This window comes from Saimiri boliviensis, chromosome 20, assembly GCF_048565385.1.
Source record: "Saimiri boliviensis isolate mSaiBol1 chromosome 20, mSaiBol1.pri, whole genome shotgun sequence".
Classification (NCBI taxonomy): Eukaryota; Metazoa; Chordata; class Mammalia; order Primates; family Cebidae; genus Saimiri; species Saimiri boliviensis.
The window spans coordinates 7,961,906-7,980,216 of record NC_133468.1 but is presented as its reverse complement, the minus strand read 5'-3'; the positions used below and the strand labels follow the sequence as shown (position 1 = coordinate 7,980,216).

Below are 18,311 nucleotides of genomic sequence, written 5' to 3'. Positions count from 1 at the left end.
GGCTCCAACCCCACATTTCACCTTGGCACTACCCTAGTAGTCTCTCTGTGAGGGTCCTGCCCCTGTGGCAGGCTGCTGCCTGGGCACCCAGACTTTCTGATACATCTGAAATCTAGTTGGAAGCTGCCAGAGTGCACTCTTGTATTCTGTGCGTCTGCAGACTTAACACCACATGGAAGCTGCCAAGGCCTCCGATTGACACCCTGAGCTATGTCTGGGGCCTTTTGAGCCCTGACTTGAACCTGAATGGCCTGAATTTGGACTGGGCTTCTGAAATAATTCTGGCCTACTAGGCCTCTAGGCCTTTTTCTCATTGTCTTACTAATTTCTTTTACAAGTCATTGTTCTTCAGCCCCTGGGATTTCTCTCCTAAAAATGCTTGTTCCTTCTCTACCACAGGACTGGGCTGCAAATTTTTCAGACTTTTACACTCTGCTTTTCTTTTAATTTTAAGTTCAAACCTTAGATCAACCCTTTGCTCCCACATTTGATTGTGGACTGTAAGATTTAGAACAAAGCAATGATGTCTGCTTTCACCACTCTTATTCAAATGGTGCTGGAAGTCAGCTGGTGCAATTGGTTAGGAAAAGGAAATAGGCCAGGTATGGTGGCTCATGCCTGTAATCCCAGCACTCTCGGAGGCCAAAAAAGGAAGATCAATTGGGCCCAGGGGTTCAAGCCCAGCCTGAGCAACATAGATACCTGTAAGGCCAGCTGCCTCACAGAGGGTTAAACGAACACATCCATCTCTCTCCGAGTCTAATAACTACGTCATCACCCAAGCTCGTTATCTGGCCTTCCCACACGGCTTCTCCGCACCTGCCTCCGCATACCAGACCCAGGCCCACATTCAGCACTAAATTATACATTCAACCCCCAGCCCGCTGTTAATAAACCCTGCAGAAAATTTTTTTCTAAAGAAGCCCCATCAAACCTTGCCTGGTAGCAGTCTGCTCTGTATGCCCCCTGAAAAGCCCACCTACCCATAACCACTAGCTCCAAGCATTTCCTGCTTCTCAATAGCCAATAAAATTGCCTTCACTTTGTTTCCCCAGGAGTCAGTCAAGGCCCAAGGTCCCACCTGTCTACCCATAACCACTAGCTCCAGGCATTTCCTGCTTCTTAGTAGCCAATAAGATTGCCTTCACTTTGTTTCTCCAACAGCCATTCAAAGCCCACTTACCCGAAGTCCCGCCCACCTACCAATAGCAACTAGTTTCAAACACTTCCTGCTTCCTAACAGCCAATAAAATTGCCTTTGCTTTGTTTCCCCAATAGCCAATCAATCACCTTCCCTCCCCATAAAACCCCATAACCTAAGCAGCTAAGCACAACTTCTCTAGCCCCTTCCTGAACCACAAAACCTCACCCAGAAGCTAAATAAATTAGCTTCTCATTTTCTCATGCTTGCCTCAGTTTCCTCATTTTACATCAGCAATAAACCTTACAATACCATTTTTACAAAAAAAATGAAATGTGAAGGGAATAAAATGCATACAGATTGGAAAAAAGAAATGAAACTGTCTCTATTTCCAAAGATGACATGATTGTCTATGCAGAAGATCTCAAAGATACTCACCCCCAACAACAACAACAACAACAAAAATTCCGGGACCTAATTGAGTGAGTTTAACAAGGTCACTGGATACAAAATCAACACAAGCCTTGACCAGGAACTTTTTCTGTCAGGAGTATAGCCAACTTAGAAGGACTCTCCACTAAAAAAAAACTAGGATTCTTACCGAAACTAATTTTTCCTGCTAGCCAGGCTGACAAGAATTAACAGAAGTTTCCAAAGAGTAAAATTAACTAAAAACCATGAGCAGAAACTAGAGTGGTAGGCAGCAAATCCCATTATCAATACCATAAGTGGGTGATAAGCCTTGGTTCAGCAGTTTGCTGGTATAGGTGAATCTGACACTTCCAATTTAGTAAGTTCAAACCCCCAAAAGAAATGTGTTCTGGTTTCTGAGCTTTCTTTGTTTTTCTCTAAATATGAATAATATTCACCCACAAGGTCTGAAAATAGGGCTAATTAGGAGGCCTGAAGGAGTTATTTCCTAGTTTCACTCTGCAGATGCCAGATACCAGGGAGCTTTAGTAATCTGTGTTTCTCCTCCCTCTAGCAATACAACTATTAAAATTAGAAAGAGAATTTGTTATTTGTGAAAGCTTAACCAGAACAATATGTGCTAGAAATGCAAAATACTTAATTAGGAGTTGAGAATATTGGAGAACAATGAAATGAGAATAAATTAACAAGTATTATTAGATTAAATTTATTTATTAATCATGTGTTGGATCCAAGTACCTTATAGCTACCAAGGATACAGGATACAAAAAGAGGTTATTCTTTTTTTTTTTTTTTTTTTTTTTTCAAGCCTGCAGCACACGGTATTCCCACGCAGTCTCCCATTCAAGTACTAACCAGGCCCGACCCTGCTTAGCTTCCGAGATCAGACGAGATCAGGCGCATTCAGGGTGGTATGGCCGTAGACAAAAAGAGGTTATTCTTAAATGGGAGAGAAGATAACTAAGTGCCCTGCAAAGGGCTTCATGATATGTGCTAAAGTAATATTAGTATGTACAGTGTGCCATGGAATCATCAAAGAGGGGAGCAACTAACTCTCTCCAAGGTTTGAAGAGCAGTGCAGTTGGATTCTACTTCCAGTCTATGAAACTTTAACCATACCTGTTAAAGTACTCTCTGAGAACCCAGTGAAAAATAAGGCAGATACCAGAGAGGAATCTGTTCTTATAAGATAGCTGCATAGGGTGATATCTGTGACTTTGTGGCTTTTTAACTGATTGCATTCCCCAATCATTTGCAACTTGGGTGGCAGAAAGCTGAAATTTTATAGACTTGAAAATGTTAGGGGACAGAGGTCAAGCTGGCAAAGGAAGAAATTACAGAGGAATCTCTGCAAACCAGAAAAATCATAGGAAGGGTGAATCCCAAAATTTTAGTATAATGTCTGTTCAGGTGCTTGGCTGACAGCCAAGTTATGTAGGCACAGCAGAGAAACCCCCCCACCTCAAAGGGCCAGGTTAAAACAACAGCAGCTGGAAACCATAAGAACAAAGTTATCAGTACCTGTATGGTACAAGGGAGACAAAGTTTACAGTTTGAATCTAGGCAAGTTAAGTATTAATATCTACTAGAACAACAACAAAAACCCTATAACAATTCTTAGAAGAACACAGTTAAACCCAGCGTCTAGGCATGCAAAGAAACAGAAATGTAACCCCTACTCAAGGAGGGAAAAAGGGCAGTCAGTAGAAACTGACTGAATAAGCCTAGTTGTTAGACTTAACAAAAACTTCAAAGCAGTTATTATAAATGTATTCAATGAGTTAAAGAAAATATGACATCAATGAGTGGGTGGAAAATCTCAACCAAGAAATGGAAACTATAAAAATGGAAATTTGAGAGTTGAAAAATACAGTAACTGAAATTTTTTAAAAGTCTGAATAGCTTCAACAGTAGATTGGCAAAGAAAGCTGATTGGCAAAAGAAGCTATGAAATTCAAGCTAAATCATTAGAAGTCACCCAATTTTGAGAAACGGGAGAAAAAGATGGAATAAAGTTAAACAGAGATATGTAGGGCAATATCAAACAACCACCCATAATATATATAATTAGAGTCTTAGAAGGAGGGGCAGCAGATTGGAGAAAATTTTTGAATAAATAATGACTGGAATTTTCTCAAATTTGGTGGGAAAAAAATTGACTTACAAATCCAAAAAATACAACAGACTAAAGCAAGATAATCACAAAGAAAACCCAACCATTTATTGACTGTCCAGAGAAAAATGATATATTGTATATAGGGAACAGCAGTGCAATTAACATCTCACTAACTCTCAGAATCTGTGGAGGTGAAAAGACATTGGACCAACATATTCAAATGTTGGAAGAAAGAAACCTTTCAGCCAAGAATTCTGCATCTGGCAAACTTACCCTTCAAAACTAAGGGGAAAATAAAGACATTTTTGGATAAACAGAGATGAGAGAATTTTTCACTAGTAGACCTGCACTATAAGGCATTTTGACTGAAGGGAAATGACACCTAAATGGATATTTGGATCTACACAATGAGTGAAGAGCACAATTAATTATAAATCTGTTTGTTAAACAAAAATAATGATTTTTTTGTTATTTCCTAATATCTTTAAAGGACAAGTGACTGTAAACAAATATAGTACTACTATATTGATATGTTTATGATATGTACAGATAATACACAGGACAACAAAAATACAGGATAAGGCACAGGTAAATGGAATATTTTGTAAGGTTTCTATAGTTTTACCTTAAGTAATTCAATAAATTTTCTCTTCTTTTTTTTCCTTTCTTTTTTTTTTTTTTTCCCACTTTGTCCCCCAGCCTTGAGTGCAGTGGTGTAATCTCGGCTCACTGCAGCCCTCAACCACCCAGGTTCAAGCAGTCCTCTTGCCTCAGGCTTCCAAGTAGCTGAGACTACAGGTGTGCACCACCATGCCAAGCTAATTTTTTTTTGTAGAGATGGGGTTTCACCATGTTGCCAAAGCTGGTCTCCAACCCCTGAGCTCAAGCAATTTGCCCACCTTGGCCTTCCAAAGTGCTAGGACTACAAGCATGAGCCACCATGCCATGCCAAGTTATTCGATAAATTTTCTGAGTACACTGGAATAAATTGAACTTGTACGCTGTAGTCCCAAGAGCAACCACTAAAAATATAATGAAAAGAGATACAGATAGAAAACCAATAGAGGGATTAAAATGGAATGCCAAAAAAATATATGACTAGCATAAAAAAAGGAAAAGAGGGACAGAGAAATAATTTAATGGATAGAAGAAATAGGAAAGAGATGGCATGATTGTAGATTTAAAAGTAAACATGAAAATAACTAAGTATAAATGGACCAAAATTCTAAACAAAAGGCAGAGATTGTCTGACTAGACCCAAAAAAAGCAAGAACCAAGTATGTGCTATCTATAATGATAAAAGAGTTAATATGTTAGGAAGTTATAAGAATTACATATGTATATGCACCTAATAAATATAGTTGCAAAATACATGAAGCAAACAACCGAACTAAGAGGGAAAACAGTCAAAGCCATAGCCATAGTTGGATACTTCTCACTCAGTAATTGGTAATGCAACTGTATACTCCCCCACCAAAGTATAGAAATCAAAGATCTGAAAAACACTGTTAACTACCATGACCTGATTGGTATTTGTAGAACTGTAATTAACAAATACAGAATACACTTTTTCTCCCTAAGTACACAAGGAAGATTCACCAAGGTAGGCTGTGTGTTAGGACTTAAGTCTCAGTGTATTTCAAAAGATTAAAATCTTACAGAGTATATTTTCTGACCATAATGAAAGTAAATTTGAGTTACATGATAATAAAATGACTACATATTAAAAACTGTGTCCCGCAGAAAAATCACATACTTTTTAAAATTGTGGGATGAAGCCAAAGTAGTCATTACAGTGAAATTTTTAGTTTTAAATGTTAACATTAGAAAAGAAAAAGGTATAAACGTAAGTTTCCATTTAAGGAGCTAGAAAAAGAGCAAATTAAATCCAAAGTAGAAAGAAGGAAATAATAAAGAAAACAGAAATAAGTGAAATAGGAAACAGATGAAAAAGATCAATAAAGTTGATAAATATCTAGCTAGATTGATCAGGGATTTTAAAAATGTTACTGATTATGTATTGAATCAAGTTGCGCATTCCTAGTCCTTCACAGGGAAAAAAGGAGACAGATCTGTGTTTGAATGTCTGTCTCTGCTACTTAGCTGTATAATCTTGAGGTAGATAACCTAACCCCTCTAAACTAGTTTCCCCATTCGTATGATGGATTGATAATGCCTACCTTATCAACTCATTGTGAAAATTAAAGATACATGAAAATACTGAACTTGTTCTTAGCTCATAGATTCTCTTACATTTACCACAGTTTTTTTTTTTTTTTTTTTTTTTTTTGAGATGGAGTTTTGCTTGTTACCCAGGCTGGAGTGCAATGGCGCGATCTCGGCTCACCGCAACCTCCGCCTCCTAGGTTCAGGCAATTCTCCTGCCTCAGCCTCCCGAGTAGCTGGGATTACAGGCACGCGCCACCATGCCCAGCTAATGTTTTGTATTCTTAGTAGAGACAGGGTTTCACCATGTTGACCAGGATGGTCTCGATCTCTTGACCTTGTGATCCACCCGCCTCGGCCTCCCAAAGTGCTGGGATTACAGGCTTGAGCCACCACGCCCGGCTTACCACACTTCTTATTTAGCTTTTGTTGTAGGTTATCCTGTGTATCTGACTTTGCAAACAAAGGTTGCTTTTGCTTTTTGCTTTGTGGCTTAAGGTTGGAATATCCCCTACTACTCCCCTGTCCTCCTTGGACCAGAAAAAAAAAAAAAAAATCCCACTATGATGCTAGTCATCTGCATGTGGCATTTGGAGAATTCAAGAAGGTATAGAAATTGACAGCTTTGGGCCGGGCACGGTGGCTAACGCCTGTAATCCCAGCACTTTGGGAGACCGAGGCAGGTGGATTACCTGAGGTCAGGAGTTCAAGACCAACATGACCAACATGGAGAAATCCTGTCTTTACTAAAAATACAAAATTAGCTGGGCCTGGTGGTACACGCCTGTAATCCCAGCTACTTGGGAGGCTGAGGCAGGAGAATCACTTGAACCCAGAACGTGGAGGTTGCAGTGATCTGAGATCACGCCATTGCACTCCAGCCTGGACAACAAGAGCAAAACTCCATCTGAAAAAAAAAAAAAAGAAAGAAAGAAATTGACAGCTTTGGCAATACCAAAATGTTCACCAAAGGAAATAAACTATTGTTTATGTTATACAAGATGTGTAACTTATCAGTGAGGTAAAAAGGTAAAGTAATGCTTATCCTTAAAAGCTAAGACTTAAGTCATCTCAGATAAAGCTAATACTCCCATCTTGGCCTCTTCTCTTCTCACAATCCTTCTACAGGACTTCATTGACTTAACTAGAGAGACCAGACCAAGGCCAAAAGATCGCAATGGACTTTGTGTGATTGACCTGACAAGAGCTGAGGAAGAAAATAGACCTATTGCCACTCTTGACTTAACTTTAGAACCTGTCACTCCTTCCCAGAAGGAGCCAACCAGTCTTCAGACATGTGCCAGCCTCTCTGGCAAAAAGGTGTTGGAAGGGCAGGTGGACAGAAGCTCTCAGCCTACAGCACAAAGAATCATTAACAGTCATCCTGTACGTTTGGACCTAGTGGAAGATAACTTAGTAGGTCCCCCACCCACTACATTCATCAGTGGAGGCTCTGTTTATCCAACAGAGCCTAATTGTAGTTCAGCTACATTCACAGGTAACCTCAGCTTCTTGACAAGCCTACAGCTGTCTTCAGATGTTAGCTCCCTCTCCCCAACAAGCAATAATAGTAGTAGCAGCAGCAGCAATCAAAGGGCACCTTTGCTATGCCCTCAGCAAGATGTACCTCGCCCACCACAAGCCTTGCCGTGCCCCCTGCAAGCTTTGCCATGCCCACTGAGAACCTCACCATGTCCACCACGAGCCTCCTCTTGCCCACCACGAGCCTTGTCATGCCCATCACAAACCATGCAGTGCCAAGTGCCAGCTCTAACTCACCCACCTCAAGAAGTGTCATGCCCTCAGCAAAATATGCCAAGCCCACCTCAAGACTCATTATGGCATCCTCAGCACTCACCAAGCCCACCTCAAGACTCTCTGGGCCTACCTAAAGTTGTTCCAGGCCCACCTCAAAGGATATTACATCCACAAGATGTGACATACTTGCAAGACATGCCACAGTCACCAGGAGATGTACCACGGACACCAGGAGATATGTCACAATCACCAGATGTGCCACAGTCACCAGGAGACATGCTAGGGTCACCAGGAGATGTGTCACAGTCACCAGGTGATGCTCCACCATCACCAGATACACCACAGTCACCAGGGGGTGTGCCACACTTAACAGGAGATGTATTACATTCACCTGGAGACGTGCCACACTCATCACAGGACGTGCCACACTCACCTCAAGACGTGCCTCACCTTCCAGGAGACAGGCCTGACTCTACCCAGAATGATATACAGAACTGGGACATGCCTATGGATATCTCAGCTCCGTCCTCTACAAGCTGCTCTCCCAGCCCACAGTCCCCACAGACTGAAACTTCCTTAGAGAAAGTTCCTTGGCTCTCTGTCATGGAAACCCCAGCCAGAAAAGAAATATCACTGTCAGAGCCTTCCAAACCCGAGTCTTCCCATGTACAAGCACGAACACTGCAAGGTGGGTTGTACAACAGACCATGCCTGCATAGATTGAAGTACTTCTTACGACCTCCAGTTCATCACCTCTTCTTCCAGACACTAATACCGGATAAAGACACAAGAGAGGTGAGTTAACATCTTCCCCTGGGGATTAGATGTCCTTTCCCTAAGCCTGGAAGAAAGTCAGTGTGACTGGAGTCCATGCATGAGAGGACAGGTCAAGCATAAATGAAATTTTTAATCTTTCTTCCACTTGTGAAGACCCATTCAGTATAGAGGCTCAGATCTGGGTTCAAATTTTAGCCCCGCACTTAAAAACTGGCACTTAACCTTTCTGAGCCTTAGCTTTTCTATCTGTGAAGTGGAGATATATTACCTCACAGGGTCATATATGTAAAGTGCCAGGGTGTCGGGCTCATCTTACGCCTTATGTAAATTCTTATCTTCTAGCTGGGCATGGTGGCATGCACCTGTAATCCCAGCTACTCAGGAGGTTGAGGCAGTAGAATCACTAGAATCCAGGAGGCAGGGGTTGCAGTGATCTGAGACTGCACCACTACACTCCAGCCTGGTCCACAGAGCAGGACTCTGTCTCAAAAAAATAAATAAATATCTCCAACTCTTATGTCTTTCCTTTCCTGATGCCCTTATTACAGCTTCCATATCACAGAGATAATAATACTCTACCACTTAAGGGCCTCCAAAATTATTACTCGCTGACTTTGGGGGAGGAAATTCAATTTTAGACATTAGTGGGAATGCTACTTTCCATTGGTCATCGTTGATTTGTGAGAAATAAACTGGATGTGTAAGGGAAAATAATTGTGGCTACACAATTATGAAGTGTTTTTTATACCACAGTATGAAGTGCTTTTTAGTGGTATACATCCCATCCCTCATATTAAGAAAACCAGATTGAAACAGTTCAATGTCAAAGTCAAAACTCTCCTCATTCAAGCAGTGATCCCAGTAGGCAGGAGCCAAGCATTCACACTGATTTGAGCTTAGAGAATGATTTTTTTCTCTTTTTTTAAATTATTATGTATTCTAATATGTGTTATGTCCTCCTTCTGAATGTCTCTGCCTGACCACTAGCTCATTCTTTTTTTTTTTTAAAGAGTCTCACTCTGTCGCCCAGGCTAGAGTGCAGCGATGCAATCTCGGCTCACTGCAATTTCCACCTCCCAGGTTCAAGCAATTCTCCTGCCTCAGCCTCCTGAGTAGCTGGGATTACAGGTGTATGCCACCACACCCAGCTAATTTTTTGTATTTTTAGTAGAAACGGGGTTTCGCCATATTGGCCAGGCTGGTCTTGAACTCCTGATCTCAGGTGATCTGCCTGCCTCAGCCTCCCAAAGTGCTGGGCTTGTGCCTGGGAGGCAGCCTGGGATTACAGGTGTAAGCCAACATGCCCAGCCCAGACAGTATTTATTATCGTGAATAATTTGATGTATTTCCTTTCCAGTTGCCTTTTTATGCAGAGGCATTTTGCATAGTTTAATAATTGGGATTTTTAACATATACGTTTACTATTTTTGTTGTTTATGGGGAGTAGGGGTTGAAAGAATGGCTCTGAAGTTTATTCCACCTGTGTTTGAAACCAGCTTCTACCATTTGTTGCATGACAAATGCTTACCCTCCAAATCCCAGTTTTTTTATTTATAGAATAGGAATAAAAATGATATGTATTTCCCAAGATTGTTATAAGAACTAGTTGAGAATAAATTAAGTGTTCATTCCTGAGTGCGGTGGCTCACACCTGTAATCCCAGCATTTTGGGAGGCCATGGTTGGTGGGTTGCTTGAGCCCAGGAGTTTGAGACCAGCCTGGGCAACATGGTGAAACCCCCTCTATAAAAAATTTAAAAATTAGCCGAACATGGTGGCACACACCTGTGTCCTAGCTACTTGGGAGACCAAGGCAGGAAGATTGTTTGAGCCTGGGAGGCAAAGGTTGCAGTGAACCGAGATTGCAACACTGCACTCCAGCCTGGGAGGCAAAGCAAGACCCTGTCTCAAAAAAATATTAATTGCTTAAGGCCAGACACAGTGGCTCACATCTATAATCCCAGCACTTTGGAAGGCCAAGATAGGTTGATCACTTGAGCTCACGAGTTCCAGACCAGCCTAGGCAACATGGCAAAACCCCACCTCTACTAAAAATACAAAATACTAGCTGGGCAAGGTGGCACGCACCTGTAGTCCCAGCTACTCAAGAGGCTGAGGTGGGAGGACAGCTTGAGCCGGGGAGGCAGAGGTTGCAGTGAACCATGATCATGCCACTGAACTCCAGCCTGGGTGACAGAGCCAGACTTTGTCTCAAAAAAAATAAAAATAAGAGTTCAAAATGTATTGCTATTAAATCTTCATATCAATCAAACTTTAAAATTGTTTTCTTCTGATTATAAAAGTAATAAGTGTCTATTATGGAAAAATTGAAAAATATAGAAGAGCACTTAGAGGAAAAATAAACCCTAATTCCACCACCCACATAATAGAAAATCACTTTTCATATATTCTCTCTCAGTCTTTATATACATATTTTTTGGGGGAAGAAGCAACTTAATATTTACTGTTCTCACAAAAAAATGGAATTCTTCTAACAACCAAATTTAAAACTTCTTTCTTATCGCTCTATTTCAATAGCTGAGATAGTATCACAGCTACCCCTAAGTCTAAGTCTCTAGTTACCCTCACCCCAAAATCAACCTAGGCTACCTCTTGAACCTTTTGTATTTTTCTGTCAATGCTATTTTTAACATAAGTTAAATCGTGTTATATGTAGAATTTTGAATTCTTATTTTTTAACTTTATGTAAGCTTTTTCCCATGTTATTAAAAGTTTTTTAGATAAAGCTCTTTTTTGTCTGTCTGTTTTGAGACAGAGTCTTGCTTTGTCACCCAGGCTGGAGTACAGCAATGCCATCTTGGCTCACTGCAACCTCCACCTTCCAGGTTCAAGCAGTTCTCATGTCTCAGCCTTTCGAGTAGCTGGGACTATAGATGCACGCCACCACACCTGGCTCATATTTGCATTTTTAGTAGAGATGGGATTTCACCATGTTGGCTAGGCTGCTCTCAAACTCCTGACAGCAAGCAATCTGCCTGCCTTGGCTTCCCAGAGTGCTGGGATTATAGGCCACTGCACCCAGCCTCTTATTTTTTTAATTATGAAATATTTCAAATGCCTGGAAAACTTTGCCATCTTCAACCTATTCTAGAACCTCTTGTTTTTGTATACTATAGAAATCTCTCCTAATTTTCTTCTTTTCTTTCCAGAACAAGAGTCAAAAATTAGAACCCATCCCTCATCGAAGACTAAGAATGGTAGCAAATACCATTGAAGAGAATTTTCCCCTGGGGACTGTGCAGTTTTTGATGGATTTTGTGTCACCCCAGCATTACCCACCAAAAGAAATTGTGGCTCACATCATCCAGAAAATCTTGCTGAGTGACTCTGAAACTGTGGATGTCCTAAAGGAGGCCTACATGCTTCTCATGAAAATTCAACAGTATGAAACGTAACCTCTGTTGGCGAATCTTCTAGGGATCTTGGACTCAGGCATAGCTTTCTCTTGACAGGCTTTTTTAACCTAACCTTACAGAGGGTGACTTAGTATATTGGTATTATTTGAATTACAGATGATAGGAAATCCAATCCAAACAGGCCTTCACTACTGGTGAAAGAGAATTTAATGGCTTATGTTTCTAGAAACCTAGGAATAAGATGTGACTTGATTCAGTATACAAAAATGGCTACTAGGATTCATTTTCCAGCTCTACTTTGGTTCTGTCTGGGGGCTGCATGTGGTAGCCCTCTCAGTCTCAGGCTTTTTGACACTCCCAGTGGGAGAGAGTGCCTGTTTCCCTTATAGTCACACAAGAGTTCTGAAATTGAGTCTTTTAGGATTTAATTGGCCTAATGAGAGACATGACCATATCTTTGAGCCAATCACTGTCAAGTGAGGGACAGAATAGCATGATTGGCTAAAAATGTCACATACTTTATTTTGGGGTTCTGGTAGGTAAAACCAGTTGGCTAAGAGTAGTGAAGAATTGGTTTCTTAAGACAAAATTATATATTAATGCTTTCCAAAAGGGGAGTGGACACTGGCTGGCAAAAAACAATGAAGTTCCATTACTCTCAGACTGATATGGTGTGATACTAGAGGGTGGGCCAGAGCATGGCGGATAAGAGGAGGTTTCTTCCTTCTATCACCTTCCAGATCCTATCCCTTCTCCTACTAAATTCTCCATAATTCTAATTAATTTCACTTGAATTTCAGGCTACATCCAGCCAATGCCAAGACAGTGGAGTGGGACTGGAAACTGCTCACCTATGTCATGGAGGAAGAGGTAACAACCATTATGAGGTTATGTCTTCTGCAGGGGAAGTTTAACTATAAAGAAAGGTGACACCAGGTACCATGGCTCACACCTATAATCAAAGCATCTTGGGAGGCTGAAGCAGGAGGACAGTTTGAGCCCAGGAGTTCAGCCCGAGCAACAAAGTGAGACCCTATATCTACAAAAAAACAAAAAAATAAAAAACTTAGCCAGGCATGGTGATGTATTCCTGAAGTCCCAGCTACATGGGAGGCTAAGGCTGAGGGAAAAGGACTGCTTGAGCCTAGGAGGTCGAGGCTACAGTAATCCATGATCACAACACTGCACTCCAGCCTGGGTGACAGAGCATGACCCTGTCTTTAAGAAAAAAGAAAAGCAACAGCAAATATGGTAATAAAGTCTACATCATTATTCCCTCCTGATATTCCCACCCCTGCCAAAAAATTCCTATTGAAATGGTATGTGCTGTCTTCCAGTTCAAGATTTAGTACATTTACTTGTCCCTCTTCTTGAGATTCCATTAAGAAGTAACAGTAAATGAAGAGAGACAGTTATAAATTCATGGCTGTGAAAAAAGGGGAAGGATAGTAGATGTGAATGAAGCTTAGGGAGACCTACGGAGAATTTAAGAGTGATGACTGATGAAGCTGGGCAGAGAAAGCCACACACATGTAGAGAGGCTACAGCCAAGGAAGGACAATCTTCCCTTTAGAGCACCAAAAAGGTCTTGGACTTAGAAACACAATATCCAATAGAGGGCAGGAGTCAGATGTGGGCTGTAAATGGATATTTATTGAAAGTTTGTGGATAGAACAGCCAACCTCCTCTTCATTGATGAGGACAGAAGTTTCAGTAGCCAGGTTACCTACCTTCAGGCAAAAAGTCAGAGAATTTATTGTCTAAAAAAGTTGAATGAACTGTCTGTAATAAACAAAGACAGCTGCTACAGAGTTGGTGCTACAGGAAAAAGGTCTTCCACATTCTGACCTTTAGGGCTCCCCAAGTTTAATTGCCAACTTTTTGTCTACTCACCTAAAAAAATTGGCTAAAACAAATTACTTTCAACTTAGAATTCTGTACTTAGCCAAATAATCAGTTAAGTGTGAGGGTAGAATTAAGATTTCCAGCTATGCAGGGATTTGAAAATATATCCCACACCCTGTTTCTTAGGAGGTTACCTGAGGTAGTATATCAAGGAATGAAGAAGTAATCCAAAAAAGTGGGAAGGCATGGGATCCAGGGAACATCAGATTTAATCTAGGAGAGTATTGAAGAGGAGTCCCAAGATTACAATGAAGAGCAGACCTAGGGAGCAATTAGTCCAGATTGGAGTGCAGTGACAGAGGGCTTTAAGTATTAATGATCTGGGAGACATCAGCAAGACGGTAGACTAGGAAGCTTCAGGCCCTTGTTACTCCATGGAGACACTGAATTAACAATGTATAAACCAGAATATTGTTGTGAGAACTCTGTAGCTGAATTAAGGAGCTTCAGTGCCCAGGCCAGTGCATAACTACAAATGTGCTCTATCAGAAGTGCTGGGAAAGTCTGTAGCATTTTCCATGCCCACATCCCTCTCCCTTCGTGGCATAGCATGGTTCAACCAGGAGAAAACCTCCCATACCTTGGCTTCTCCTTTGGGCCAGAAACAAAAGAGTGGACCATGCATGCAATGTACTGGCTTGTCTGGGGGCTGCCTGGCTTGTCCACCCACCTCGACCTCCCAAAGTGCTGGGATTACAGGCATGAGCCACTGCACCTGGCCTGGAATGGAAGGCCAAGGTGGGTGTATCACCTGAGGTTGGGAGTTCGATACCAGTTCAGCCAACATAGTGAAACCCCGTCTCTACTAAAAATACAAAAATTAGCCGGGCATGGTGGCACATGCCTGCAGTCTCAGCTACTTGGGAGGCTGAGGCACGAAATTGTTTGAACCCAGGAGGCGGAGGTTGCAGTGAGCCAAAATCATGCCACTGCACTCCAGCCTAGGTGACAGAGCAAGACTTCATCTCAAAAAATAAAATACGTTATGGGTATATAGTATATAAAGATGTAACTTATAACACTGATAACATAAATTGGGATGGAATAGTAAAGAAGTAGAGGTTTTTGTGTGCAACTGAAGTTGTTAAACTAGATTGTTATAATTTTAAGAAATGTTAGGTAATCTTAATGGTAACTTCAAGTAAGACCTCTATAGAATACACCCAAAAGGAAATGAGAAAGAAATCAAAGCATGTCACTACAAAAAAATCAATGAAAAATGAAGAAAGGCAATAAGAAAGGAAAGGAGGCCTGAAAAGGCTGTAAGACATATAGGAAATAATTACTATGGCAATAGTAAGTTCTTCCCTGTCAGTAATTATTTTAAATGCAAGTAGATTAAAGTCCCCAATTAAAAGATAGAGATTAACTGAATGGACTAAAAACCAGCATCCAACTATATACTATATACAAGAGTCTCACTTTATATTTTTTCAAATACCAAACTCTTATGGCCAGGCGTAATGGCTCATGCCTGTAATTCCAGCACTTTGGGAGACCAACATAGAGGATTGCTTGCGGAGAGGAGATCAAGACCAGTCTAGACAACATAGAAAGACACTTTCTCTTAAAAAAATTCTTTTAATTAGTAGGCATGGTAGCACATACCTGTTGTCCCAGGTACTGTGGAGGTTGAGGTGGGAGGATCCCTGGAGCCCAGGAGTTTTAGGCTACAGTAGGCTATCATAGTGCCATTGTATTCCAGTTGGGTGTCAGTAGGCTATCATAGTGCCACTGCACTCTAGTTGGGTAACAGAGCGGGAGAAAGAAAAGGAAAGGAAAGGAAAGAAAGAAAGACTTGCTGAAAATGAAAGGATGAGAAAAGATATTCCTCACAAATGGGAACCCAAAGAGAGCAAGAGTGGCTATAATAATATAACACAAAAAGACTTTAAGTCAAAAACTGTTACAAGCGGCAAAGAAGGACATTATATAATAAAAGAGTCAATTCACCAAGAAGTATCACAAATATATATGTGCCAAACATCAGACCTCCTAAATATATAAAACAAACATTGACAGAATTGAAAGAATAAATAACAATAATAGTAGGAGATTAAATACCCCACTTTCAATAATGGATAAAATAACCAAACAAAAAATCAATAAGGAAACAAAGAACTTAAGCAGTACTGTAAGCCACTTAAACATAGACACGTGCAAAACATTTCACCCAACAATAGCAGAACACACATTCTTCTGAAGTGCACATGGAATTTTTTCCAGTTAAACCACATGTTGGACCATAAAACAAGACTGACAAAATATAAAAAACATTGACATTATACCAATTATCTTCCAATCACAATGGAATGAAACTAGAAATCAATAGCAGAATGAAATCTGGAAAACCCACAAATAAGGTGGCAACTAAACAACACACAACAGTGGTTCAGAGAAGAAAAATCTCATGAGAAATTCAAGATACCTTGAGGCAAATTAAGTAGAGATTTTTGTGTGCAATTAAAGTTGTTAAACTAGAATGACATAAATCTGGAGGTCAAAGTTTGTACACTGAAAACTACAAAATGTTGTTGAAAGAAATGAGACACCAAAAGATGGTAAGGCTTCCTATATTCATGGAGTGGAAGACTTAATATGGTTAAGATGTCAGTACTACCCAAAGTGATCTACAGGTTCAACAAAATTCTCATCAAAATCCCAACAGCATTTTTTTTTTTCTGGAGAAATAGAAAAATCCATTCTAAAATTCATATTGAATCCTAAGGGAGTTCAATATAAATTTTATTGGGACACCAACTTTTAGTCTTTCAGAAATTGGTGTATTTAGCCAGATGTGATGGTGGGCACCTGTAATCTCAGCTACTCAGGAGGCTGAGGCAGGAGAATTGCTTGAACCCAGGAGGCAGAGGTTGCAGTGAGCTGAGACCACACCACTGCACTCCAACCTGGATGGCAGAGTAAGACTCTGTCTTAAAAAAAAAAAAAAAAAAAGTTGGTATCTTGCAAAGGATACCAAATAGCCAAAGCAGTCTTGAAAGAAAAAGGACAAAGTTGGAGTTCTCACACTTCCTGACTGTAAAACATAAAGCTACAGTAATCAAAATAGTGTGGTACAAGCAAAAAGATAGACATACGGAATAAAGAGCCCAGAAATAAACCTTTGAGTACATGGTCAAGTGATCTTCATTAAGGGTGCCAAGACTACTCGGTGGTGAAAAGACAGTCTCTCACAGTCTTTTAGTGTCATAGGAAAAAGTGGATATCCACTTGCAAAAGAATGAAGTTGGATTCAACATATAAAAATTAACCCAAAATGCATTAAAGACCTGAATATAAGACTGAAATCTATAAAATTCATTGAAGAAAGCTTGGGGAAGGCTTCATGACATTGGATTTGGCAATTGATTTCTTGACTATGACACCAAAAGCACAGGCAGCAAAAATAGACAAATAGTACTACATTGACCTTCAGAACTTCTATGCGTCAACAGAATGAGCAATAAAAATCGAAAATAGAAAAATAGAGTGAAATGACAGCCCATGAGATGGGAGAAAATATTCATAAATCACATATCTGATGAGGGTTAATATCCGGAATATGTAAAGAACTCCAGCAACTCAACAACAAATGAATAACCCAATTTAAAAATGGGCAGAGCACTTATATAGACATTTCTCCAAAGATGATATACAAATGAGCAACAAACTTCTGAAAAAAAGATACTCTATAACTAGTCAGTAGAGGTATGCAAATCAAAATCACAATGCAGTGTCACCTCATACCCAATTAGAATGGCCACTATTTTTTAAAAAGCAAAAATAAGTGTGGGCAATGATTTGGAGAAATTAGAACCGTTGTGCACTCTCAGTGGGATTGTAAAGTGGTGTAGCTGCTGTGGAAAACAGCCTGAGGAAGTGTGAAATAAGTTGTTCAATGGTTATAGAGCTTCTTTCAGTTTTTCAAGATGGAAAGTTGTGGGGATCTGTTATAGGACTGTGAATATACCCAACACTATGGAAATGTACACTTAAAAGTGTTTAAGATATTGAATTTAATACTATTGTGGTTTTTATCACAATTTTTAAACATTTTTTAAAGAAAAGAAAACAGACAATAACAAACATTGCCAAGAATGTGAAGAACAGTAAGTCTCATACATTGCTCGTCAGAATGTAAATAGTACAGGCACTTTGGAAAACGGTTTGACCGTTTCTTTAAAACTTGAATACAAATTTATCATTCACCCTATCTATTCCAATTCTAGATATAGACCCAACAAAAATGAAAGCCCCTGTCAACCAAAGACTTACATGCGAGTGTTCATAGTAGTGTTAGGCATAATAGCCAAAATGTGAAAATAACCCAAATGTTCATCAGCTGGTGAATGGATGAACAAAATGAAATACTATTCAGTAATAAACACCCGTGAGCTATTGATGCATACTATAATATGGGCAAACCTAACCACAAATTAAGCTCAGTGAAAGAAACCACACACAAAATATTACATATTATATAATTCTGTTTATAAGAAATGTCCAGGAAAGGCAAATCTAGAGAGATAGAAAGCAGATGAGTGGTTGCCTTGGCCTGGTGATTGGAAAGGGAACTTAAGTGCCCCTGAGGCCATCTTCTGGGGGGATGGAAATGTTACACAACTCAGTAGGTTTACTAC

The 18,311-nt window shown here is 40.2% G+C and overlaps 1 protein-coding gene and 1 non-coding gene across 7 annotated transcripts in view; one reads left to right on the top strand and one right to left on the bottom strand.

Moving 5' to 3' along the window:
• The window catches only part of SIMC1 (SUMO interacting motifs containing 1), a 75,580-nt gene that overhangs the window by 19,550 nt on the left and 37,719 nt on the right, over window positions 1-18,311 (top strand). For all 6 annotated transcript variants that reach the window (XM_039460446.2, XM_074390382.1, XM_039460448.2 and 3 more), the window contains exons 2-4: window positions 6,984-8,408; window positions 11,560-11,792; window positions 12,567-12,636. In XM_039460446.2, the coding sequence (XP_039316380.2) occupies window positions 6,984-8,408; window positions 11,560-11,792; window positions 12,567-12,636 (1,728 nt within the window). The remainder of the gene's footprint in view (window positions 1-6,983; window positions 8,409-11,559; window positions 11,793-12,566; window positions 12,637-18,311) is intronic.
• Window positions 2,380-2,498, bottom strand: LOC120360420 (5S ribosomal RNA). The gene has a single exon (XR_005576919.1). It is a non-coding gene; the product is annotated as a 5S ribosomal RNA (ribosomal RNA).